Below are 27,829 nucleotides of genomic sequence, written 5' to 3' on the forward strand. Positions count from 1 at the left end.
AATTACCTGTCAGACGAGCCAGGAAAGGGCTGAAGCGACTAAAAGGGAAGACAGGAAGTCGAGCCATGAACCCGAAAGTGGTGAAGTCAAGAGCCAACGCAGTGGTGACCTCTTTAGCGAGCGCAGGTCGCTCAGGCGAGAGCGGGCAGGGAGATACTACAACGCTGACAGGGGGAGAAAAAGAGAATCTGATACCCCCTATGCTCTTGGCAGGTCTGACCGTGACCGCCACAAGGTCAAAGAAGACGGCGCGAACCCTGGCAGACACCAAGTTAGAAATGGAAGTAATCAGTCAATGTGGATCTGGAGGACTTGAAGATTACAGGCCCTCGCGAATCAACATGGCCAAGTTGAAACTGGAAGGACAACTCGACGTGGTCGAGTACAGTCGAATAACTGTGCCGGAATCGGTCCACATGGGAGATCCGGCAGGGGGTTATGTGGAAATGTTGAAAGCGAGGAACTCCGCGAGAGGGCACCTGATGGCTTGGAACGAGAAGCGAGCCATGCAAGAATACTTGAAGGGGCTTACGGAGAACTCCAACTTCAATCGAAAAGAATATGGGACAGTAATGTCATCAGAAGCGAACGAAATTGGATTAGAAAAGTTGCTAGAGATTTCTTGGAGGGCGGCCCTCCAGAAATACTTTGATGAGACGATGAATGCACCTGCGACTGTAGCAGCATACCTGGCTCATCCTTGCGTGAGAACTGATCTGCAAGTACGACTGGCTTGGTGCTTGATGGGCATCAAAAGGGCGGAGTATGAAGCCAGCAACGACTCGAAATCACGAGAACAGGAGCTAGAATTGATGGAAGCTTTACGAACATTGATCTCAAAAGACGATTCAGCGATAGCATGGGCTAAACGGAAGGATGCCCTTTGCTTTGTCAGGTTTGTGGTGGGTCGCATCCCCACTCCTGTGTTGGGAGAATGTATAAAGATCATTCGGGAAAAGGGAGTTGATTGCGAAAGGAACTTCCTTAGGGCACTCCTAGAGCTATATCAGGACATGCCATTGACCGTGCCAAACAAGGAGTCGAATGATATGGAAAGCTATCGCAAGTTGGAAGAAGTGAGAAGATACTCCAACAAAGAATTGAAAGTGAGTCGAGACTTGATTGAAGCGGTCAGAGGACAAAAAGAGTTTGCAACCCTAGGGAGACTGAAGTCGTTCCAATACGTGTCTGGCATACCAGGGATGGCGTATAATCCCTTCGTGAACGAAGAAGCCAGGGAAGCATACTTCGACTACGAGCAAGTCACAGTGCTCAACTTCTGGGTTGAACGAATTAAGGAGATCGGAATGCTGATGGTGGAACAACCCAAGCTGGGAATTATTTTGGAGGAACGAGTAGTCGAACCCTCGATTCCCGAGCTAAAAGGGCAAGTGAGTTTTGATTGTGGTTCTTGGGACGGTCCCTTGAAAACCAGTCTAGTGGTGATGTGGGAACTCATGAAGCCTTCCTGGTGTCCCCATCCTAACGCAGGCTTAATCTGGGACATGACCGCGGATGTCATATTGGAAAGGGATGATGATGCGAGTTTACATGATCTGGCCATGATACATCACCTGCTGAGCATGAGATTGATGAAGAAGAAGAGCAACCCGTCCACGGAGCTGTCCGAGGAAGGTACATCGAGTGATTGGTTGAAGCAAGGCACATGCTTGGCTCAACACAGTGGGATGGAAGGACATGTTTGTAACGTGGGACACTGCCTGATTACGCTGAGCGAGCAGCATCGACAACTGGCACGATTGTATGGAAGATTAAGCATGTCAGATAAGAGTGCCATGGAATTGGTCGCAGACTGCCATGGGGTGACGGACGTAAACCTGATCACAGCCTTGGGATTTTATAGCATGACGAGTTCGATAGAATCGCTCGAGCGCTTGGAGCGTGCCCATGAGCTAGTGACGTCCCTCAGCGTGGAGATATTCCCTGGAGCATTACAGACAGAGCAAAAGATTGGAGGCTGGCGAGAAGCCCTAGAGAATGAAATGAATCTGAGGGATAGTGAAGCCTATCACAGACCTACTGGTTCAAAATATATGGTGGGTTCAAGCTCCGCGCCATACTGCAATAGCAAGTATCCTACGCACATGGTGGTGATGGATGCGAGGACGCAACAGGTGTTGGTTGACCAGCTTTTCTCTGTGCCAAAATGCGTGAGGTTGGCCAGAATGTCAGAGAGGTCATATGACTTGTTGGCAAAGATCTTTCGGGCAGTCCCGAAGAGATCCGAAGGCGAGTTGCAAGACGTTGTGGGTGAAGAGTTCATGATACTGAACGAAGGCAACGTGAGTGAGTTCCAGAAGCAGAAAGCGAGTGGAGCGTTACCCACTGAATTCCCCACCATAGAAGAGAAAGACGATCTACATAGAATCCTGATGGAAGTGGAACCGTTGCTGGGAGCCTCAGGGTATCGAACCCGAAGGAACATAGTGAGAACCCACGGGGAATATCCTTGCCACTGCTTAGCGCAGACGTTATGGTACCCCAAACGTGGGAACCTGATCCTAATTTGGGACGTGGAGGAGTTGTACTCCACGGGGTTGCCCGATCAGAATCAACCAGTGTCAATCGTGGTGGTTAGCGCCATGCTAGCAGTGAGATGGTTGGAGGCTTATGCGGACACAAATGAGCAGGAGATGACCGTGCCGACTCCTGAACAGCTGAGCAACGTGAAAATGAGTAGTGAATTGGATCTTTTCAGAACCACTTGCAAGGTTCTGAGAATACCTAAAGCCATTGAAAGAATATGGTCAAGGCAAAGATTGATGCCTTGGTTCCGTGCAGTGATGACATCTTGGATGTATGAACGCGCGAAGCGTCACATGTCAAGGAACACGGAAGCCTATCAATCTTTCCAGCTAGACATAGGACCAGGAGCCTATAAGAGAGCTTTCCTGACGCATAGAAACGCGGTCACCACTGCGGTGAAGCGAGTAGCTGGAGCGCCTTGTGTTACTGAAGATGAAAAGAAAGAGGTCTTAAGAGCTGACCTAGAACGAAACGTGAGCCTGTGTCTTCACAACAGCTTTTGCAGGAACCGGGAGCAGAAGGTGAATGTGGACTTACTACCTTGTTGCAAACCGAGGCTGTTGGAGCAGGAGGGTTGGGGCACGGCCCGCAACTCTCTGGACATGTTAGAGAAAGTTCTGGAAGACAGTGACGCTGAACATCAGGATGGAGAAATGATGGAATGAAGATGACGGAGGAAGAGAAGAGAAGGAGAAAAAACTTGATTGTCTTTGTGTGTAAAAACTTGAACAAATCAACCAAGTTTTGATTATTGAACTTGTGAAACTTTTTGTTTTGATTTAGCTTGGTCAGACCAAACTTTGAAAATTGTTGCAATTGTTAAAATTGTTGAAATTGTTGATTTTAGTTACTACTATCTATGTATGTATATAAGGAGCATAGGTGAGTATATTTACCTATTTATTCCCGACTGAAGTTTTTAACCTGTGTAAGACACAAATTCACTGTGTGGCGACATGGTAAGTTTGAGTAAACTCGCTCGAGAAGGGTGGGTAACTCAATAACTTTCCTAGCCACAGAGTTTCTTAGTTTTAATATTGAAAGGACCGCATAAATGACTAATTATACTTGGTGAGTGAAGTTAAGTTAATTTTAACGGGTGCGTGGCCGTGCCACGTCCCACTTTTTAATCAGAAGCGAAAAGAAGTTTTATGGCGAGATGACGTAAGTAGTCAGAAAGGAAATTTTATCTAGGACACTCCTCATGGTGCAACTTTTGTGAAAATGTTGAAAGGCAGTGAGATGTAGTACGATGCCATTTGTGAACACGTAGTGAGTTGAGGTGGAGTAGATAGATTTCATTTTCTTATGCGATTTGTAAGATTGGTTACAGAAAACTGGATACCTACTTGACGATAACCCGGTGTTGTGCGATCAATAGGGACATTGATGGAGACTTGTCCGGGGAGTATGTGCCATTCCGCCGGATGACACAGTATAACCTTCCCGCGACGGAAAAAAAAGTGACTAAAGGCCTTACGAACAGAAAAGTGTTGCGACGGAGGGTCAGAATGTTCTGGAATTTTTATTTTTAAAATTTCGATTTGAAGGGGAACATTTCTGAGAAATAGAAAAAAGACGGCCATTTTGAATAAAATAGAGAAAAATCAGAACGACGCCATATTTTGTGACGAACGGTTGTATCCGAGACGAGAAAATTACGGAGCCTCTTATCGTGGCAATAACACACGATAAGGACCTTAGTGACGGATATTTGTGGAGACGGAGGCTTCAGTGGGGGGAAGAGAAATACCACGGAACCCTCCCGGGACACGAAATATAGGAGATAAGAGTGTTGTCTCAAGAAAATCACGGGAGCGGAGGCTTGGTCCCCCAGAGACTGTTATATGTGAAGGGACTGGGTAAACTAGCCATAACAGTTGCTGTAATGTCCTAGATCTGAATTAAACACCGTTATTATTTAATATTTCAGAGCATGAGTAGATAGAGAAAGGAAAAGGTCAATCCATCTCCAATGGATTTAATATAAAACTGTCACACAAAAACATATAGAAATAGGTGGTTCGAGCCGTGTTTTTAATGACAATCACGTAGTCTGAGGATCCGAGACTCAGCTATGTGGTTGTGTTCGCATGCAAACGAAAGCTGATCAAAAGTCGTTTGACTGATGGCCTAAAAATAGTAACTTTTTACTTTGCCCTAGACAGACCAGAAAATCAACTGGCAAGGTCGAGACGGTGAAAAACGAGTGGAATTAAGGTAACTGACGCCTGCCAGTCGTCAATAGGTACTTTTTCTACGCTCCGTCGCTGTGTGATATTTGGGCGAATGTTACATTTAAATAGTCTTGTTGATTTTTTTTCAAGCTTTTGGGGTCTTAGGTGTATTCGGCTTTGCTACCCCTCGGTAATTTTTTTTAATGCGATTTTAACATTCTATTGAGGAATATTTTTTTGTCTTAGGTCGCTTTTTGCTTCCAAACAAGTCCTATTCATTTTGATAGATCTTGTGTTTTCGACATTTTCCATTTTTTTCGACTTCTTGTTCTGATTACAAAGGTGCTCTTTCTGTAGATCCTAGTTTTGTTCATCTATTTATATAAATTATGCCTTATTTTTAATAAGGGAATTAATTCTTTTTTTGTTTGTTTGTTTGTTTTGCTTCGCCTTTTTGTTTAAGTAATTGCGGTGAGAATTTCTTCTCAAATTATATTTTTGCGGCTGGGCTTTTGATTTGTATTCAAGTTCATTTCAAATTCATATGATAAAGGGAGGTTTCTTTTTGCCTAATTGTTGTGATAAACTTATTAAATAGTTTCATATAAATGGCTCCGATCAAACGCACGAATCGAGCAAATTCAACTGCTGAACAAGATGTGTGTAACAAATGTTCTGAGACGATTGGTGGATGGATCTTCTGCTACTCGTGTAGGAAGTGGATGCATGACAAGTGTTGTGGAATATCACCAGAACTCGTTCAACAGATCACCATGATTGACAACATTCAATACGTCTGTGGTGAGTGTCTGAAATCCAATGAACCAATCAATCAGAAAATCTTGGACAACACCTTGGATAAGGTTATTACTCCAAAGATCGAAGTTATTTTATCTAATTTTACCGATAAACTTACTGAGAAATTTACTGAAATTGCTGGTACAGTTTCGAGCTCTGCTCAAACATACGCCGCAGTTGCTTCAACTCCTACTACAGTTCCTGCAATTTCTTCTCCTGTCGATAATACTTGGACTCGTGAATTGAAAATTGATGGTATATCCGAAAACAGAGGTGATTTCAAATCGCAAACTGAATCTGATATTCACCATATTACTGCTATTTTGAATCACCTAGGTGAGGATTCTTTTGTTAAAGTTAGATCTTTCAAGCGCCTGGGAAAACGTATTGCTACCAGTACGCGCCCACGCACCCTACTTGTTGAATTTACTTCCCAATTTGACTGTGTTAAAGTTTTATCTAAAGCTTACAAACTGCAATCCTTTCAATCTCCCATTTACATTTCAAAATCTCTGTCTCCTACTGACCAAATCAAATTGCGTAAAATATTGAAACTGAGGACTGATGTTTCCACCAAAGACAACATTCCAAAGAGCGATCTCAAGATAAAAAACCTGAAACTTTACCATAATAATGTGGAAATTCCGTTACCCGAATGACTAGCGGATTTGAGGCTGTGTCTTATCAACGCTCAAAGCTTGATAACAAGTACTCAACGTCTCAAGCTACGCAACTTTCTGCTTTCTAACAACATTGATTTACTGTTTATCACCGAAACCTGGCTCTATGATGAGATAGAGAATCACGATTCTAGGTGACATCAACCTTCCTGATGTCTGCTGGAGCTCACACACTGCTACTTCTGATTATTCAAACAAATTTTTGACAGCACTAGATGATCTTGACTTGCTTCAAATTGTTGATTTCAGTACCATAGTTTCGGGCAATATCCTTGACTTGCTCTGCGTTTCAGATCCTCATCGATTCATAGTTTTTCGAGGTGCCACTGCTTTTTCTGATTATTTTCCTGTTTTTGCGCATGTATTTGCTGCAAGTTCAATTTCACATTTTACTACAAAGCGATCTGTCACTTACTCAAAAAGTAGTCTTAATTCAGAAAGTTTCAGTCGGGCTATATCGCCCTTATACTCTATCTTGCATTCTAACTGTCATAATGAGTTCATTGACAAGTTCAACGAAACTGTTTGTCAAGCACTTGATTCTTCATGTCGTAAAATTACGGCTCGCAGAAAAGATTTTCCGTTCTATTTTTTATCTCATTCTATTCATATTGCTAATAAACTGAGAACTCTGAACAATTTGAATTGTTTTAATCGCCAATATCTGTCTCAATTAGAGAATGATTTCTCAAACTCAGTTGAACTCGATAAAATTCTGCTGATTCAACGTTTTTCGCCGAATTCTTTCAAGCATGCTTTTATGTTTCTGGACCAATTTAAATCAACTCAACCTGTCCCTACTAAACTTTTTTGGGGACGCAAACAGGTCGAGAGCGATGTTTTAATTAGTGAGACTTTCAATCAATATTTCGCTTCTGTTTATCAAGTATCTGAAAATAGTCCTTCTGCTGGTGGTAGTTTGGCTGATTCGGAAATCAAACTTTCCGAAGTTGATGTCTCCCCCAGTATTGTTGGCGAGCTCCTGGCTAAATGCAAAGAGACTCGTTCTACAGATAATATACCTGCATTCATTTATAAATCCTGTGACAGCATTCTTTCTCCGCTTGTTTCTTTCCTTTTCTTATCCATTATACAACTTTGTGTTTGGCCCGATTCCTGGAAAACTGCACTCATCACTCCTGTTTTCAAATCTGGTTCTCCTTATGATATTACTAATTATCGGCCAGTTAGCATACTTCCTCCTCTTTCACTCATCTTCGAGCGTATTTTGTTCAATTATATTTACCCTCGAGTCCGATACAAAATTTCGAATGCTCAGCATGGATTCCGCAAGAAGCGTTCCACCATAACGCAAATGCTCTCATATCTAGATGAAGTATATCACACTCATGATGCCAAAATTCCTTGCGCTGCCATGTATTTCGATTTTAGCAAAGCTTTCGATTCTGTCAGGCACGACATTCTTGTACAGAAGTTTGCTGCTTTTGGTTTTGACGATATTTTTACCGCTCTTTTGATTTCTTATCTTTCAAACCGTTTTCAATGTGTTAAAGTTCGAACAAGCATTTCCACCACTTTACCAGTTACTAGTGGTGTACCTCAAGGGAGCGTACTGGGTCCTCTGCTTTTCATATTGTTTATTAACGATCTTCCTGATATATTTAATCATTCAAACTGTTTTCTTTTCGCTGATGACTCAAAATTCATTTGTAAGACAAATTGCAGTGATTTACAGTCTGATGTGGACAGTTTCACTCATTGGTGTACTCAGAATGGTCTTAAAATCAATAAAGACAAGTGCAATTTCATTATATTCAATGGCAAATTTCCTGATTGTATTTTTGTTAACAACCAACCTGTTCATTCTATTAATTTACTCAAAGACCTTGGTCTGCTTGTTAGCTCTGATCTTACTTGGTCAAACCATATTAGTAAAAAACTTCTATCGAGCAATAAAAGCTTTCATTTTATCAAACGTTCTATTCCATATCACATTCCACTTTCTGTTAAACTCATGTTCATCAATACTTGTGTTAAAAGTATTTTATTGTATGCTAGTCCTGTGTGGTCTCCCTCTTTAACTATGTTAAGGAAGCTTGAGAATTTCAACAGGAAATGTCTTACCTGGGTTACAGGTCATTTACCCTATTTAAAGCAACTTTCTTTAACGAATTCGCTTCCCATATCCTTCACGCTTATATTTAACGACCTTATCCTTTTCCACAAAATGTTAAATGGCGACTCAGAACTCCCTTTTGCTGCGTATTATTATTTTAAGGTGACGACATTAAGATCCAGCACGTTGATGACAGTGAAACCCGCAAGAAGATGGTCAACCGAGACGTTCTTCACCCACAGAACAGCACGTGCCGTGAACTACATGCTGAAAACAACGGAGATCGACTTTTTCACCTCTTTGCGCCGTTTTCGCAGTACCCTCAAAGACTTCTTACTAGAGCGCTCTAAACTCTTCAATCGTGAAAACTCATGCACTTGGTTTTTGAAGTGCCGTTGCTCTTTCTGTAGATCCTAGTTTTGTTCATCTATTTATATAAATTATGCCTTATTTTTAATAAGGGAATTAATTCTTTTTTTGTTTGTTTGTTTGTTTTGCTTCGCCTTTTTGTTTAAGTAATTGCGGTGAGAATTTCTTCTCAAATTATATTTTTGCGGCTGGGCTTTTGATTTGTATTCAAGTTCATTTCAAATTCATATGATAAAGGGAGGTTTCTTTTTGCTCTCTAATAACGTAAGTGTAATTGGCGCGAAAAAACGTGAATGTTTTTCTTGTTTCGAAATTTTTTTAAAGCGGGTTTGTTTTACTTCACTTGCTGGAGCAAGTAGATTCTAATGGGGAACTAGACGTTTTCTTTCCCGTTAACAGCTTTTCTTAATAACTATTAGTCTAAAACAGTGATGTCCATTCATTAAAGAAAACAATTTAAATTAATTTGAATTTTCATTTAAATTTCAATTTTTTAAATGTGAAATTATGAGCCCACTCATTTAAAAGGAAAAATTATAATGTAAATCGAGCAATTTAAATTGAAGAAAATTTAAATTGCTCCGGCGGAATTCGATCCGACGCCAAGGCACAGAGTTTATTCAGGATAACTAATTTCACATTTGAAATTTTCGCGGAAAAAGCAATTAATCCAATTTTTCACGACAAATTTGATGAGTTTTTGTAGCAAATATATATGCTCAAAAAATTTGCTTTAGAACTCCCTCACGAAAAGACGAAAAATCCTTAAAATTGGCAAAAAAACTGCTGAAAGTTTCTAAAAGAAAATTCAAATAATTACAGATAATTTAAATCGATGCCAACAATTTTCATAATTTTCTGAAACATTTTTAATTTCATTTCAATTTTTTCTTTTTTAAACGGACATCACTGGTCTTAAATTTCTTCTTAAGTTTTTTCGGCTAATGTTTTAGTTTTTTTTCAGCTGTATACGTTTAGGCCTACTTCATATCGGCTTGGTGGTTTTTTATTGTTTCATTTGACGGAGAATAAACTAGATTTTTTTCTTACTCTCTCTGCTGCTGCTCAGCCATGCTCAATTTCCTGAAAAATAAAAATTAAACTACTTTTTTGTTTTGAGTTAGTAATTAATTTTTAAAATAGTTTTTCTTAGAAAAAAAATTGATAATTTCGGACTTTGATTTTCATCCTAATTTTTGTCGGCTGATTTTTTCGTTTTTTTTTCCCAAATGCAATATCTGGTACTCCTTTCAAGCATTTTATTTTAAGTTTTTTTTTAGCTACGATTCAGTAGCTATATTTTTAAGCTATGATTCCGACACTTTGTTCCTGTTTGAACAAAATATGTGTTATGGAAATGAATGGGCTTTGGTTTCTGATTTTTTGAGACTCGTTTTTTTTTTTCACTTTTCTCTTAAAAATTGTTTTGAAAAAATGTGGTATGTAAAAATGTTGTATCAATGGAAAGGACGGTCTTTCTTCTGTGGGCCTGCATAAAGACCTATTCTTTTTTCTACCGTAACCCATTTTCTACAGCCTTCGAAAAAGTCTGTGAGGGGAATTTTTGACTCACTTTTTGGGAATTTTTCCTCTCTCGAAAACTACCCTCTCAGACCTGAGGTTTTGGGTTCAATGGATAGATTATGTCGAAGCGGGGTGGGTTTTTTTTCTCTCATAAACACCCATCCTAAATCAATGGTTAGGTGCAGCTCTCGGAAAAGTCAAATAAATGATTTCTTTACCTTTTTTTTGAAACTTTTGTCAAAAAATACCATAGCAAATATGTGATTTTGGAATAAATGGATAGCTCCTCTGCATCAGCGTTAAACTTCTCTGCATCAGCCAATATGCCCAAATTTCTTTCTTTTCGAAATTTTTGGGCATAATGGGATAAATTCACAAATCCTTTGTCCGGCACTACAGCATGCGCTGGCTAACTCATATAAACATCCCTCAATTTTATATGTCATTAACACGGTTTTGACGTCTACCGAAAGCAAAACGCAAGGTGACCCCCTCGCAATGGCTATGTGCGGAACAAGGATAATCCCACTGATCGAGCCCCTGCAAAAACCAAATGTCACCCAACAATGGTACGCAGACGACTGAAGCGCTGCAGGTGATCTTAAGAGTCTCCACGCAATACTGGACTACCTGGATGTGCACGGAAAGGTTTTCGGCTACAATTTGAAGCCTTCCAAGTGTCAAATCATAGAAAGGAAAACCGTCGGGAAAGCGCCATAAAGGTATTCGAAGGCACAAATATTACAATGGTAGACAGTTTTGGAGTCCTTGGATCGGTTATAGAAACACCATCAACATGCGATAAATACATGGAAAGCGAAATTGAAAAGACAACTACCCTAACAAAGAAAGCTTTCCAAAATAGCTAAAACATCACCACTAAATGCGTACTCCTGCTACACAAAGGGAATTCAAAATAAATTAAGCTTCTAACCAGCACAACTCTTTTTAAGCATTTAAGAAGCCTTTAACAAAATGGATGAAGTTGAGAAAAACGTAAGACAGCAGCTACTTCCTGGTTATATTGGTAAAAACCATATAACCGATTAAGATCGCAGCCTTTTTGCACTACCAGTAATAATGGCAGGATTGGACCTCCTCAGTAACACGGACTTTTCCTGAAATTATGAGTGTTCACAAGCCATTTGTTATCCATTAGAGAACAGTGATCTAAAAAAAGCTGAAACGGAACAAATTCTGATAAATAGAAACATCAACACTGAGAGACAGATCATACACACACACTCTCAAAAAAGGTTAATATTATGGATGATGGGAACCACCAAAAACTCCACTTTCATGCCCTTGTGGACAACCATTTACACTGACCCACTCTCTACACTGCCCCAAAGGTAGATATTTTCACCTAATACATAATGCAAGACGAAGTATGCCATGATGTTAAAATAGAGCCGAAAGTTCAATCGTTGGAAGGCGAAAGCTTTCACAACAAAGCAACCACTACTGAAGATTACGCTCGACCTGGAAAGGCCGATTCAGCCGAGCCTTTTTCGATGTAAAAATTTTCACCCCCCATGCTAAATCCTGACCTAAAACTATATCTGACGCCAACAAATAAAATACCAACAAAGATTTTTTGGATGTGGAACACAGCAGCTTTGTTCCACTAATTTTTGCATGTACTGGAGGAGCAGCACCAGGATCTACAAAAACCGTCCAGAAACTAGCAGAGAAACTATGCGAAAAACGGAACGAATCATATTCGGACACAGTTAACTTTATAAGAACCAAAATAAATTTCATACTTCTGAGGAGCGCAACCCTACTGCCTCAGGTGGTGCAAAAAACTTAAAAATACATCCAACATAGACAAATCCATCTGTGCTATAATCGAGGAGGGTAGATTGTAATTGACATTTCTCTGGATGCTTTAAAATCGACTTGTTTGTTCAATTAATTTCTGCTGATGTATTTATACAGCTTTGTTATGTCCCTATCCAACCTGCGCACAGACCGTCGCATGAAGGAAAGGCCCATTTTAATTGACTTCCTTTTTTGATCGAAAAAGTTATCGTCCTCTGAAAAGTCTTAATCGTTATTTTTTAAACATAACCCTCCCAAGTCTGAGATTTTGAGTTCAATCGAACAAACAGTTTGTCTGAAGCTTCTCTGTATTAGTGTCTTTGCCAATTTTTTTTAACCTTTAAAGTTATCATATTCGGAGGGGTCAAGTTTATGATTTTTGTAAAACCAGTTTTTGAAGTTTATAACTTTATGCAAAAATTATCCTCCTAATTCTGAGAGTTTGAGTTTAATCGAACAAACAGGTTGTGTGAAGCTCCACTGCTTAAGTGGATGTACCCAAAAATTTATGGCCCTCGGATTTTATGATTTTTTTTTGAATTTTTTTGTCCTATCTCGAAAAATGCGCTCACTAATCTGAGATTTTGGGTTCAATCAAAGAATCGGCTGCAGGAAGTTCTGCTGAATAAGCCGCTCAGCCGATTTTTGTAAAAACAAAATGTCATGTCTCTCCGAAAAGTAAAACATTGTTTTTTGACCTTTCTTGATTTTGTTTTGGAAAACTACCCTCCCAAATGTAAGATTTTAAGTTCAGTCAAAAGAACGACTTGGGAGAAGATAGGAAAGTTCACCTGTACTATTGGATACGTCCATTTTTTTTTACAAAAAAACTTGGTACTCAGATAAGCCAATGTTTTGGTTTCTTATCCGTTTTTGAAACTGGACTTTTCTCGAAAACAAGGGTTTAATCGAGGCTTGACATAAGTTTGCGGTAAGCCTCCGTACATAACTGACTTCTTCTCAGAGAAACAATTAAGGTTTTGTATGAAGCGCAATTTTTCACTCATTTCATGCTGCTTCAGTACAACAAAATCGGAAAAAAGTCAAACGGGTACCTCCAGCCTTAGATGGGCTCCTAGTACTATTTTGAAAATCCACCCAGTTCGCTAATACATGATGTGCCATTACGTTATATGTAAAAATTAAATTTTTTTATGGAATTTTTTTTAATTTGAGCAAAAAAGACGAGCTATTAATCAGCTGAAGTCAATCGCCTTTAGATCTCGTCACTTCAGAAATAAGGCAAAAATTAGTTTTCAATTTTTTTAATTAAGATAAATTTATCTTGTTCCATAAATATGTTCAATAAGTCCCCAAAGCCGTTAGATTGCCGTGATGGAGCTAGAAGATCTCCACTGAGTAGTTTGACGAGATCTTTTCACAGATAAATTGAAGCGAAAACAAGATGTATGCAAACAATTAAATATCGACGTAAGAAATTGACAAATTTTCCGTTTCCTTTTTTTTACATGTTTTTTAAAATAATTAGATAGCTGAAATTGTACTGATAATTCAATTTTCCGAAGGTTTTTTTGCAAAACTTTGATCAGTAATTTATGGTTGGTGCATATTTTGATGTTTGTGTTAATTTGACTAAAAATTAAATTACAAAAATGATAACATTCAGTCACAATTAATTGAATGTCGAAGCTTAAATAACATCAACTAGAAATTGAAATGTTCAGCCGCGTAATCAAGCTGGTCAAATGAGCTTGTAGAAGTGTTGTTTTTCATGGTCAGTTACCCCGTATAGACTAGGCTCAGGGAAATTGAAGGTTCAGTTGAAGGTAAAAAGAATGCAATAGTTAAATGCATCTCTGTTCGAATATCCTTGTCGCAGAGAGACAATGTTTTTCAGTTTTGGATTTAAAATCTGCTAGACAAATTTATTTTTGAAGATGGATCAAATGAGCAAAATGAATATGCAAAATAAAAAGGGAATGCTATAAAAAAATTTAAATATTAAAAATCCCTGGTGGGCAAACAGTACAAGAGCCCCATCTGGTTTTTCTGAGAACCGCATTTTGTTTCACTGATTTCAGTCTAAGTAGTTTAAAATGTAAAAATTTCAAGCATGAATAATCAAAAATCTCGTTTTTAAAGCTTTTTTTAAGGAAAGTTTTAGCACCAGTTTGTTGTGACAGACAGCCTTCGACAATGCTCACTCGTTAGAATAGTTTGGATATTTTCACATGTATAAATAAGGTTAGAGTTGAATGTGTTATTATCTGGTCTTCAGTAGTCTTAAATCAGGCAGAATGCGAGAATATATGTCTTCTCTATTTTAGCCAATCAGGTGCAAGCCACTGCATTTTTCGTTAATTTTCTATAAAATTCTCTCTATTGTGTCTTGATAAATCTTAATAAAGAATTTAATAAACTCGAGCTAAATAATTACCTGAGATTTGAAAATCAGTTGAAAAGCAAAAGCAAACTTGAGCGAACCTTTCAATGGATAGATGTTTTTGGATCCAGCATTCTCTGATGAACCGAAATTAAATTCAATAACCGTGTTGAAATCTCAATCTAATTTAAAAGTTAAATTAAGAAACTGTTACTGTTACGCTGAATTTTAACCATGCACTTGGTATCATTTTTCTGCAGTTTCCTGCTTTTCTCAACATCCTTGGCTGAAATCGGTAAGTTCTTCTGTTCTAACTCATTTTCGAAAAAAAACCGCTAGTATTTTTTTTTCATCTAAATAGCTTTTGGTCTAACTTTGCTAGAAGACGGTGTTTTATCAAGAATGCTTCTTTGAACCAGGGAAATATTTGTAAATGAATTATTAATCAAATGACATATTAAGTCTTGGTCTTTATCTGAGTTCCATGAAATCCATCCACTTAAAGATAGAGATGTTCAAATTTCATTTCAATTTCAACAAATGAATCCGCAGAAGTTTTTTAAAATCTGCTTTAAACCAGCCTGTAAAAATTAAAGTAAACAGGGGCTTCAGATCTCTTTTTTTTTGGGAATAGACTTGAAAGATCAGCGAAAAAATTGCTGATAGTTTTGAATCATTTTTGACAGGTAAACCTGTGGCTGTTCAAGGAATCTGGTTGCTGTTCAACTAGCAGAATGTTTTCAGCTTAAGAAAGTATCAGTTTTCGATAAGTTTTTGAGGAAAGAATTGGTATGAAAAATGTCAAAAATTTATATTTTCAATTCCAAAAAATGAGTCAAAATCCTAAGTAATCTGAAAAGCAGCATATTATTTTTTTCTGAAATTTTGTACTCGACTGAGACAACTCCTAATCCCAATCTCAAACAAAAGGGCCTTTTTTATAACACTTTATTTGACAACCTACGAGCTTTCTTTTAATTATACAAATTCGGCTAAGAAGACATTCTACTTTTTTTGTTTCCCAAATCGTGAAGTGCTCGGAACAAAAATGAGTTGAAAATAAGACTTGAAGATCTTTCTTGGAAATTTTTGTTGAATTTCATGGATCTATTTAACTATCCCCTCTGCAAAAGGGGGGATTTGTTACTAGTTACAAAATTCACAATGCTTATTCCTTAAATTACTTCATTATAAGGGTGGCGATTCGTTACTAGGTACCAAAGGGGGAAAATAGTTAAAAATATCCAAATTCATAACAATTATTAATAGAATAGCGAAGTTTTGTTAAATATCTTTGCGCACCACCGTAACTGCGCTTCAAGAAAAAATTACTCTTGGTCAGAGTTGCTGCCAAAATTCTTACAGACGGATACCTGTTCATTCTATCGTGCTACTTCTGTTTTTGGCGCCCAACCATTGTGTTTTCAATGATTGACAAAGGCACTGGGCATCTTTGCTCTCATAGTAAATCCTTCGCTTTTGAAAAGCTTAAAGTGCGGGCTATAAAATTTCTAGTTGATATTTTTTGAGTATTCACAGCTTTCCTCTTTTTGCCTATTGGTTAATGAAACTAGCTTCTAATTTAAAAAACTCTTCTTTTGAGTGTTTTTTTTTTCGTTTCAGTTAGAGCAACATTTTTGAAGCAAAAATTGTATTTTGGGTCAAGATGCTTAATGGGATTCTTTTCTGGTATTGTTCGTTTTATCTCGTAGTATTCTGGAAGTTATTAGGCCTTTTAAGTCGGCCTTCAATAGTCAGCAGAGAGGAAGAGAAAGCAACCCAGTTACATGCCAGTTAATTAGATCAGGTCTGGATTGGAGTTCTGTCCGAGTGACTTAATTCAATAAAATTGCTCCTTTGTGGCGTTAATTTGATTTCTACTCTTTTGAAGACTTAATGGCCCAGGCACTGCGTTTAGTGGGAATGGAAGGATATACTAAGGATAGAATAAAGGAAGCGAAGTAGGAATAGTTTTGCCGCCCAATTTTTTGAATCGTTCTTCTAATTCTCTAATTTGCTATCGAGTGGCGAAGAACTTAAACATTGCTTAGAATGGTTGTTAAATTATCCCTCAATTTTACCGACCTTTTTTTTCAGTTACTTTAGATCTAATATAGATCTCTTGAAGTCCCAATAATACGCACTTGGTTTTAAGGATAAACTAAGTGCCAAAATAAGTGCCAAGATCGTAAGAAATTAAGAAACGTTTTAATATTGCTAGGTTTTTGGGAAAGCTGGCTATATTAGGAGTTCGAGTCCCGTCTCAATCTTTGATACAAGAAACCCTGATCCGTGCTCTTTGTTTGAGGGCGAGGCAATATTACCCAGCCCAGAAAAATTGCTGAGAAATTGCATGTAAATCTTAACGAGGGGCCATACATCGGTTCTCCACGAATTGCTGAATAGCTCGTATGTTGGTCCTTTCCCTTAATGATAAATCGTCCCATGCAAACATGAGCTTACGGTTTTGTTGTTTTTCAATTTCGAATTCGGATTTCTAAGCTTTTCGAGACAAAACAGTTTGAAGCTGTGCTGATTCATATCTCCCCCACCTCACAGAAATGAGTTTGGCTTAATCCCCCTTTACCTTGTTGATTGTATTTGGGAGCTAACAGGGCAGCTGCACCTCTAATAAAGTCCAGATTAAGACCTAATTTCTAATTCCACTGTCGAAATTCCCAATATGAAGAAATGCAGAGTGTTTTAGTGTTTCCGCATAGTGCGTTGTATTGTGAGGTTGTTTCGGTCTAGCTGTAAGTTTTGAGCTCAGTTTTCAGGTTTGGAACGAGTTGATGAAACTTTTGCAATTTTCTGAGGGTCCAATCAGTTCTTTCAAAGCCAAGGCGCTTTTGGAATTAGCTTTGACTGTTTAATAAAAATAGCCACCGAGAAATTAAGTCCAAGATTTTAAGATTCTATGAATATTTTTCGCATATTCGCTTGCCCTGGCTAATACTTCATTTTTTGTAGTTTTTTTTGCGAATGTAAGTTTTTTTATCAATGGAAGTTTGTGCTTCGCTATGCTTGTCGGCTGAGAGGCCTTAAAACCCAACTTAATTCTTAACCTTCTTTTCAATGGGTTCCTCTTCTGGCGGACAAATGGTCTGAAGTTAAATTTACAAATGCATTAGGGACACTTGTGTTGAGTTATTAGTGTAAACATAAGCGCTAACACGTTTTTGTGCTCAATTGTCTCTCAGTTGTTTTGATGTTTTGCGCCTTCAACTCCCAACTAATTGCGACTCATTCCATGTAATTGCACAACTGTGTTTCAATTTCGAAATAAACTGTTTTTGGTATCATTTATCCCACTCAGTTGAGAACAATCATTAGGTATTAGTAGGGCGTCAGAGTTTGGTACAGTATTCGAACAGGTTTTATGATACTGCGTTAATTGTCGGTTCCTCGTGATTTTTGGGTTAGATAAAAACTGAAACGTTACTTTTGTTTTGCTCTTTGGGCCCTAATTTCATCAAGGCTTTCGACTATTTTTATGACGCCTGGAATTTTATTGAATTTAGAGGGCTTCAAGCCATTTACATGTCATTTCGTGCACCAGATAGTTTTTGTTTCCTGCCTTTTGGAGTTGGTCGTCCAGAAATGGCTGTCGTCAATTACTACCGATGTAGAGACCCTTCGGGAAAAAATTGAAACTAGAAATGAGGGGGAGGGGGGGGGGGCTTTTCGGAACGATGCTGAAAGGGGAATATCCACGAGTGGATTTAGGGGAAGCGGACGCCAACCCCCCCCCCCCCCCCCCCCCCCCCCGCAGTGATTCGGCCCCCTGCCGGCCCAAAGGGTCCCCCTTTGTACTATTTTGAGATATCTATTTTTGGTGAGGTACCCTAACATTTTTCTAAAGGCGCCTTTGGCGCCAATAAATATTAATTTTGATGGAGGAGCGCGCGCCGAAAAAACGCGATTTTTTGGTCAACATTTTCCAAAAAGTGCCTAAAAATGCCTTTTTGGCCTGTTTTTTTTTTGAAAATCCGCCTTCCCCCCGACCGACTCCTCGAGAAAATCTTAGATCCGACCCTACCCCTTTGTAGTATTTTGAGATATCCATATTTGGCTGACTGACCGCATATCAGTGAAATTATGCAGAAGTCAAATTTGAGATAATCCAGAAAATTTTGAGATAATGATTTTATCGTCTGTGATTTTTTTTCCAGTTGAACTGTTGGGCAAGACAGACTTGACTCAGTGGAGTCCAGAACACGTGACTGGAAGGAGCAGAAATGGGGTGAGTGGATATTTGGTATATACAGATTAATAAACTTCTTTTCGTGCGGCATGACTTATTATTTTTTGAATTTCTGATGGGAACGAGAGGTTCTTGAGACTGCTAGTTATCAATTGAAGAAAAAAATAGAAAAAATTGTAGTGCTAGACTGTTTTTTGGCTATAGTGTGTTGGCAGGGGGAAGGGGTAAAGGGGTAGGGGAAAGGGGGGATAGAGAGCGAGACTCTTGGTCTGTGCGATTAGAGTGCAATCAATTTAAGTCCATTGTGGTTGTCAAGTATTAATAATGATAATCTGGATTGGACAAGCTGCCTTTAAGTGCGCTCCATTTAGTGCAGTGCTTTTTGAGACCCAGTGGCTGCTGTGTTCTGGCCAAATCTTTATTAATCCGCCTCTGTTGGGCCTGCTGCTGAGCGAGTGGAGTTATGTTGACCTGCTGACTGATTATCCGGCTGGCTTTGTTTCCCCACTCGCAATATTACTAAATCGCACTAGCCAACACAGGGAGTTAACCCGATTACTATTTATTAATACTAACTACGCTCCCCAACTGAAAGAAAGCAACTTAATATTAACCCATTTCACATGCCGTCTTAAACTGAAGTAAGTTGCTTAGTGGGGAAATGAAAAACTGCAAACGAAGTGGACCATAAAGAAACGGTCCCTGGATATTTTTCATTCGCGCTCACTATTAGGATTTTACAGGTACTTAGTCGCGCTACTACGTTTTTTAGGTATCTAAAAATGAAGACCAAGTTTGTTACCTATCAATTTAGAGCGCAATATGAAAACTTAATGAGAAAATGATAAGAATGGAAATTGATCTAGCGCAAGCTGTTATTCAATCCCCGATAGCATGAGCTGTCTCGACATACGATATATAGTACGAATTTAAGGTTGATATTATCAATTAGAAGTCTTTCTGGCGGTCTTAGGATACTAATTTTGGGTTTTGACCAATTCAAATTTGTCTTTTTGGTGTTTTTGGTAAGGAAACAAGGTGGGCCGGTTGCTATGCAAGTAGCACAAATGTTCCGAAAACAATGATTTTAGAATCGTTATTGAAAAAAAGGATGAGAGTATATTATTTTGTATAGTTTTCCTGTTTTTAAGAGTCGATGAACGTAGTTCAGACTCTTCTATAGGTCGTGATGATTTTTTTTGCAGGAAAATTTATAAATTGTTTAGCATTTAACAACAAAACAATTAACTTATAATTTAGTTTTTGGCCTATTGTCTGATAAGAAATGAAAACGTATGTTTTGTTCAGTTCTTCTATAATCAGTCTCGGCCTCTTGTCTGCGACGTCGGAGATGACCTCCGCAACTTCCTTCTGTCCCCAACCATTAACCTCCTACAAGCAACCACCCTCTGGATATCTCTCAGGTTAGACAACAGAAGCTTTCCTTATATAGCTTTCTTCTGCTTTCTTGCTATATTCTTGTATGGGAGGGAATTCGAATCCTGATAGGCACCCATATTTATTAGAATTTATCATCAGTGTTTGAGTTTTACGCTGAATTTGAAAAACCAAACGGCAAAACCAAAGACACTGTTATGATGTGATAGACGAGTATCGTTAGAAACTTTTCAGAATTACTTGAACTGAACACGAAAATGAACCTGCAGTTTGTGAAACCGTATGTGCTTATTCAATGAATTTTGTGCTCATGTTGCGTTTGAAATATGGCCAATTAGTTGGCCTGACAATAAGCAACTGGCAACTAAAAAGTGGCAATATATAACGTCAATCAGTCGTACCAACAGAACCAAAGAAGATCTGGTTGATAAGCAATCATTGGAGCTCATTTTACACACTCTTGGTCTCTTTTCGCTCCGAGCATCGCAGCATGTATCTATTGTGCGATTGACTTCTGCTGTGCAGTCGTGTGAGTTGAGTCGTGATGATTTGAGGCGCTTGCAGCGAGTGTCTGTCAAGTTGGCCAAAACAAGACTCAGATTATTTCTGGAACTGCATGATGAATTTGTACGAAGTCACACTTTAACACAGTAGAGTACTATCTTGACTTATCAATAGGAGAAGAATCACCTGACTGCCTGCTGTGATCACAACAATAGCCGATAAACATTCAGCAAAACGAAGAAAATATGGTTGCTAATTTTGACAGAAGCCAATAAAAGTGAAAGAATTTAAAATTTTGGCGAATTTGAAATAAACGTAAAACATTCTAAAATGGTGAGCGAAGAAAAATTAATTGGTTTTTGACAGAAGTCATCAACTGAAATAATTATACTAATAAAGTTGACGTATCTGTATCTTACATTCAAGATGACGTCGAAAAAACATTTTAATTACTTTTATGACAGGCATTAAACCACATACTGGTAAAATTTTGCCAAATTTGAGCATAATGACTAGTGTTTTTAGCTTTTCAACTTTCTTAAGTGATTTTTAACATAGATACAAATTGTCAATGGGGGTATGCACGTTGTCTCAAGCTCGTCTTTCGGAGCTTACGTAAAGGGCTTCCCATCTCGTAAACACTTATCGACATAATTGTTTCGACCTCCCCCCTAAAGGGACAGAAAGGAATTATAGATTTGCATGTGTTTTGGCATAATTTTGGCAGGTTCGGAGAGTTTCGTTTTTCAGACCAAATTAGACAAATTTGATTAGGAAAGCAGATTAGAGACTGACCTCTATTTTTTCGATTATAGAATTATTGTAAAATCAGTGCTTCGGAACATTCTGTGCTACTTGCACAACAACCGCATGTTCTTGCTTCCTCTATGTGATTATTTTCTATCAAATAGTAGCCATTTTTCGGGTTTTATCACCCTTGGCAAAGTGATAATTGATATCATATCCTTGCACTCGGTGTTTATTAACTAGTGGAACCCTTCTAACTGTGGAATAATTCCAATACTGCCGCCGCCGCCACGTCAACTTTGATTCTAGCTAGCGGGGCGTCCCTTGGGAAAAATCATTCATAAGGTGTTTTATTGAACGGGACAAGGACTTTAATTAAGTCTCCTCTGCGCAAATTGGAAAAGTGACAAAAGTTTATTGCATTAGCATTTAAAGCATGTTGCCACTTTGTATGCAGTACAAGCTACAAGGTATTGCAGCTTTGCTATTTTTCACTCCTATTCAATTTTGAGGTGAAGTTAGAAAATATAAGAAACATAATTTCAAATTAAGACACTTTGGCGAGATGAAAATATGCAATACTCTGAACATGTATGCTGTTCAAACTTTTCATCAAAAGATCACGCATTTTACAGTTCTAACTCGTCAAAACCCGGGTGAAAATGAATGCAAAAATCTAGCTGGGAGAATAGAAAAGATCCCAAGTGTTTAACATGTTAGCAAGGCTATTGCCTCTAATCCTAGCTGGGGTTCCCCCTAATGACGATCGGTATTCTGGAGACCCGTGGTCACCAAAGGAGAGAACAAATTCACAAGTAGTTTTTGATCATATGGAAGCATGAAGTATGAACTAATTTACGTATCTTTGTTTTCATGAAGGTCAAAGAATATAGCCAGGATGCCGCTTAATTCTAACTAGGATCGCCAATTGCGATGTGGAATATTTAGCACGTTATTAGTAAATGCCGCGGACCGGAATGGATATTTGAGTCATAGATATTCCGTTCATTGTTGGCCAGTTCTGTAATATATTTTCTAATATGTGATTTCTAAGAACTGTTTCGTTGAATTCTCAGTTTTCTAAAAAAAAGGATCAAAAACTCACATAGAACCATGTCTTTTTAACCAGGTACAAAATTACACCATGCGAGGATCTCCGTGCGCAGTATGGGAGAAAATGCACAGAGCACCTGGACATACATCTAATACCAGTAGAAAAAGGGATCTGGGGAGACGATGAGTCAAAAGCCGCAGTAAAGGAGGATGGAACTACAGGTTCTTCAGCAGCATCATTCAACTATCACCAACTGGAAGACACAAAGACAAAGGTAGGAAAAATCAAAATACATCAAGCATCAATTTTGTGAACATCACTTTAGGAAAAAAATTAATTAGCAGGCAAATAACAGTGTGAAGTAATTATTGTAATGGATATTTACTTTAAAAGGAGTCGGATGATCTAATCAAATCACCAAATGCTGCAATTTTTTTTAGCTTCATCTTTTGGCTTGGGAATTTGTTGGGGAAACTTTTATGGTAAAAAGCAACAGTTCTTATGTTTTGTGCGTCTCTGTATCCTGAAGTCCAATCCAAATATACTTCGTTATTATAGATCGGTTCCGTGGTGACCAGAGGAGACACTGTGACCAAATTCGAGAGCCAAGTGGACCTATCTCGGTTCTCATTTTTATCCGAGCACTCAGAGTTTGCGAGGGTTGTGGTTGAGGACTCAGGTAGCTGTGCGGAGATACACGACTTCTCTGCCTCTTACAGAAGATGTCCACAGGTTAGTTATAATTGCGATATATTAGGCTCTATTGGACTAGGAAAATCATTGAGTGAATAGTTCATTTTTTCCGTAAGGTTATTATGAAATGATAAGTTAAATATGAAATTTACACATTAGATGATTTTTTTCGTCTCTCAATTTTTTCTAATGCTCATGACCTAAGAAATATTCGATTGTCATATTTTTGAAATATTGCGTGCATTGTTGGGTTTGTTTTGCATTGATGATGAATTTGCTCCTTCATTGTAGGTAGTTCGAGCACAGGCGTTGTTCAACGAGACTGCGGCACCCTTCGTGCCTAAGCATCCAGTGACAGGTACATGCGTTAGGGGAGCAGAGGGAAAATATGCCCCCACATTCAGCTGCAAGTCGGATGGAGAGTGGGACGAAAAGGAACAAGTTCTGGATCTGTGCCAGTGCAACAAAGGGTTCCAACCATCTGGACACAGCTGTCAAAGTAAGTGTATGATAAATTCGTTTTTCATTTTAAGTAAAGCCCAAGAAAAATTCAAATTTTATAGGGATTCAAAATAGTTTTGGGCTGTTGCATTAATTTATTATGTGCATTGACCATAAATGATCATCGTGTGGATCACTGGCAGTTATTTGAAAGTGGTGCACTAAAACCGAGAGAACTGAAAAAAAAAACGTTGACTAGTCCTTGTTCGCAGAACTACTGGGTTGGCTAACGCGTCTCCCATTTTAGCATGTACTCCCGGAAATTTCAAAGAGGAAAGAGGCAACAAGCCGTGCGTCTCGTGTCCCCTCAACTCTTACACTAGACAATTTGGATCCCAGTTCTGTCCTTGCAAAGCCAACTACTACAGGGCACCTGATGAACCACATTCTCTTGCTTGTGGACGGGCTCCTGGAGTCCCTCGAAACGTATCCGCAGTCGTACGAGGCACTCGTGTAACATTAACATGGCAGCGTCCTGAAGACGACGGCGGAAGATTCGATATATGGTACTCGGTGCAATGTGCAACATGCAAGCAGAACCCAGGACAGTCTTCCAAATTGATCACCCCCTCGTACAACAAGGGAGAGGTGCGAGGGCTCTCTGTGAATGTGACTAACTTGCACCCTCATACGGACTATATGTTTCACGTGTCTGCCCATAATTCGCTGTCTCCGCATGTGTCTAGCAGTGTGTCATTTGCACAGGTCACCTTCAAAACAGCCGAGAACCGTAAGTCGAGGCTCTACATACGTGCATGTTTGACATACACACGAATGTTAAGTAATGTTTTGCGTTAACATATATGTTGTGCTCATTCATGAGTTTTCAGAACACGGTTGTATTTGGATAAATTCAATCGAATCCATCCCAGGTGAAGAAACGCAAATTTCCTAAACGTGCATTTTTGTTCAAAATGTCTGCGACTATTATCACAGCAGGTCTTGAAAACTTTTTGAACGCTTGAACTTTCCTTTTGTATGCGTTACACACACTTGAGCAGTGGTATATTTGTACCACATAGCATGGTGGTAGTTTTTTAGCAGTTTTATTAGTTAAGTGAGCTAGCAAGAAGCACCGGAGAAGAGCTCTTCTGCTCATAAATAAACAGTACGCCAGTGGGATGGCTTTGTTTCGTGTGAGTCAATTAAACAAAACTTATTCACCACTTGCACGCTATGAGTGGCTCTGAAGCACCTGTGATTGGTACGATACGAATAGTTTTGTTTTTTGAGGTCCAGAAATTGATCAATGGACTTACAGTAAAACAAAACGAAGCATATTAGAGAAGAACAATATTCATTCATTACAGTCCAATTTTGTCCACTTTAATTGACAAGCAGTAATTTACTGAGAGAATAGTTCGTTTTTGTCTATCTTCGAACCATTGTTCAAATTTGAACAGAACATGAGTTCGATCTTTGTTTAGTTTGACATTTTTAAAAAACAATTGACTTTGGTGTACAGGTATATTCGTTTCATTTTGAGAAATTTTGTTAGATTAATAGTTTGCAACGGGTTCAAAAGATACAGAATAAATTAACCAAACTGTGTAGACTCATATAAAAGTTGTTGCGAAAATTTAAGTTTTTTTTTCACAAAAAAGTTCAATTTTTTTTCTAGGTTTGACTTGATTTTTTCACTAATCAGAATGCAGGAGAATTAGAGCTCTCAAAAATATAAATCGGAAAAAATAGTTAAGGCTCGAAATTGCTACATCTGTTACATGTGAAGCTATTCAAGTCATCTTTTGACAATGTTTCAGCAAATATTTGGAAGTTTTTTTTCAACCAAAAAAGCGGAGATTGTGTTTTGTAGTATTCTAGAAGGCAACCATTTATGTTTAAATTTTCTGTTTCGGGGTTGATACAGCTTCAGTGAAGCCATTACCTTATCTTTTTTTAAAATTAAAAATTGAGGATAAATATTCTGTTGTTTTTTCTATGGTAACTGAAAGGCAACCTAAGTGGCAAAGATTGTTGCGACGCAAATATTGTTGCGACAAAATGTGTCCATTTTCATCAATAACAAGCTATTAAGTACAGCCAATGCTAAGGATATTAACACAGACTATTATATTGCAAATAGCACTTTAGCTTAAAGGTATCATGGATCTGTAGCGTAGAGGTAGGGAAGGAAACCCCCAACAAAGCGAGCGTTAGTGTATTGGTACGAACCTTCTTGAGTGGTTAGTTCGTGAGACTCATAATTTCTAGGTAGCGTTTTTAGTAATTCGAGGCGGATTTCTACTTTTTGAGCTGCTTTTTGTCGTTCTTGTTAATTTTTTTGAAGCGTAGCTTCGCCTCTGTGTTTACGTTTATTATCAAATTAAAACAATTTGAAGGCCACCCTGTTCAATTAAACTTAATTTGGTGGAAGGAAGGGAAATTGCGCTCTCCGTTAACGGAAGCAAGAATGGCGCGAAAATACGTGAATGATTTCTATTTTCAAAAAAAGTTTCAGCGGAATAAAATTGATCTCCTGATCCAGTTTTCTCAAATTTGGTCAATTTTATCAAGAAATGGTTGATAATAATTTGTTTTGAAATTCAAAGAACTTTATTGCCATATATTTTATTGTCATTATTTGAAATTCTTGGAAAGTTGCATTTTTCAAAAAAAAAATCAATCATCGAACTATCTATTGGCCATATTTTTCATCCAGATCTATTTCGATCCTTTTTTGCATTTTTAAAGCTTCTATTTGCCGCTTCTGTTACTTACAATTTCTGAACTGCAGCTTCGCATTTGTGAAAAATTTTTAAATTGATTGATTTGCCAGATTTTTGATGGCTAGGTTTTAAAATATATCATTGTAAAACTTTCCATCAATTATGTTTTTGTATCTTAAACTTTAGTTTGCTTCAAACAATCTATTTGAGATGATATTTCTGAAGGTTCCAGGATCTTGACAGGGGCTCTTTGATCTTAGAAGGTTCCAATTTTGAATATTTGGGATCCCAATGTAACCGAATTTTGAGTGTTTGTAGTTTATTTGACTGTCACAGTTAGCAGTGATATCTATTGGTTGATGCAACTGGCCAACAAACAGAGCTGATGGTGATGTGACTATTAAACAAAAATGGACAGTTGAAAGTGAAGCTACTTAGTGCTGAATAGATAGGCTGCTGTCAGTCATTTAATACACACACAGAAACATACTATTGCTATGGATAAATTTAGAACTGAAATTGTCAACAGACAAAGAGTAAAGGCGGTTAGAAGACGTGCCAGAAAAATAAGCTGACTGATGTCGCAATATATTGAAAGAGTTTCAAGTTTACTTTCAGCTCCTAGTCATACGAAGTTTTAGGCATCTGTGTTTTTTATGAGTTTCTTGAGAATGTTTTTATACGTTTTCGAGATTTTATTTCTGTCTGCGAAGTCCTTGCATAATCTGTTCGTGTTTGTTCTATTGGTCTATTACTAGTAGTATATACTGCTGATCAAACTCTCGTTCATATTGTTTGGATTGGTACTGCATTTGGCAAAGTGTCCCTCAATCTGCACTTGTGAGACCACAAGACTGCTTCACTGAACACAACTGAACAAAGCAGAAAAATAACACAAAATAACTGAAGTTATTTACTATTTTTTTTAACCAAATCCAATATTTTAACAACCCGCAACAATCTCTCAACGTAATCTGTCCTAATTAGTCTGCGCTTATATGTTATAACGGTTCGCAACAATAATTTTCAATTTCAGCTAGAAAGTTCTGATTAGTAAAAAAACACGTGAAATTCTATTGGTTCGCATTTGTCTGAAAGTATTTTTTCGCAACTGAAAGTAGCCCCCGTACTGTTTCACCGCACGAAGCTTCCTAATAAGTCAATGACAGAGATTTTGTTGTCTCACGTGCAGGCCCATTGACCAGCCGAACTTCGAAGGTACCACTGGTTCTATAGATCTCACTTGGTTTTTATTTTAGATCTCTTTTTTTTTAATGATCAACTAGTCCTTTAGTTCTTCACTTGATGTTCTATAATATTCACTAAAACGATATTTTTTCCCGAAACATCGCAAAAAGGGCACAAAAAGGTAAGGTGCAGAAAATTCTGGCACAACTGGGTCTGAATTGAGTTTTGCTCCCAAAATCAAATGTGGAAAAGCCAACCCTCAACCTCGAAAAAAATTTTAAATCCGCCATTGAGCTATCGGGGCATGTAGAGCACATTGATTCGATTCTGGTCGAAAACATTTATTCAATTCTGCCCAAATAAAAAATAAAGAGAACCTGAAACAAAAAAATTTGAAGCCCGGCAATATACTGTAATCGGCATCAACGTTTTCGATACTTTCGTTCATTGGAAAGCGATGAAAACGCTAAGTCAGGTATCTGAACAGCTGTTCTTATCTCAATAAACTATTTGAAAATGGGAAGGAACTCG

At 38.2% G+C, this 27,829-nt stretch overlaps 1 protein-coding gene across 3 annotated transcripts in view; it reads left to right on the top strand.

Moving 5' to 3' along the window:
* The first annotated feature begins 5,280 nt into the window (after nt 1–5,280).
* Nucleotides 5,281–27,829, top strand: part of LOC134852161 (ephrin type-A receptor 2-like) — a 33,946-nt gene continuing 11,397 nt past the window's right edge. For 2 of the 3 annotated variants that reach the window (XM_063868469.1, XM_063868470.1), the window contains exons 1-7: nt 5,281–5,525; nt 18,513–18,583; nt 19,853–19,968; nt 22,323–22,521; nt 22,806–22,979; nt 23,232–23,439; nt 23,689–24,171. In XM_063868469.1, coding sequence (XP_063724539.1) covers nt 5,333–5,525; nt 18,513–18,583; nt 19,853–19,968; nt 22,323–22,521; nt 22,806–22,979; nt 23,232–23,439; nt 23,689–24,171 — 1,444 coding nt within the window. In that variant the 5' untranslated portion in view covers nt 5,281–5,332. Of the gene's footprint in view, nt 5,526–14,317; nt 14,636–18,512; nt 18,584–19,852; nt 19,969–22,322; nt 22,522–22,805; nt 22,980–23,231; nt 23,440–23,688; nt 24,172–27,829 lie in introns of those variants that run through there. The other variant, XM_063868471.1, reaches the window with a different exon arrangement.

The sequence above is a fragment of the Symsagittifera roscoffensis genome, chromosome 7 (assembly GCF_963678635.1).
Source record: "Symsagittifera roscoffensis chromosome 7, txSymRosc1.1, whole genome shotgun sequence".
NCBI lineage: Eukaryota > Metazoa > Xenacoelomorpha > Acoela > Convolutidae > Symsagittifera > Symsagittifera roscoffensis.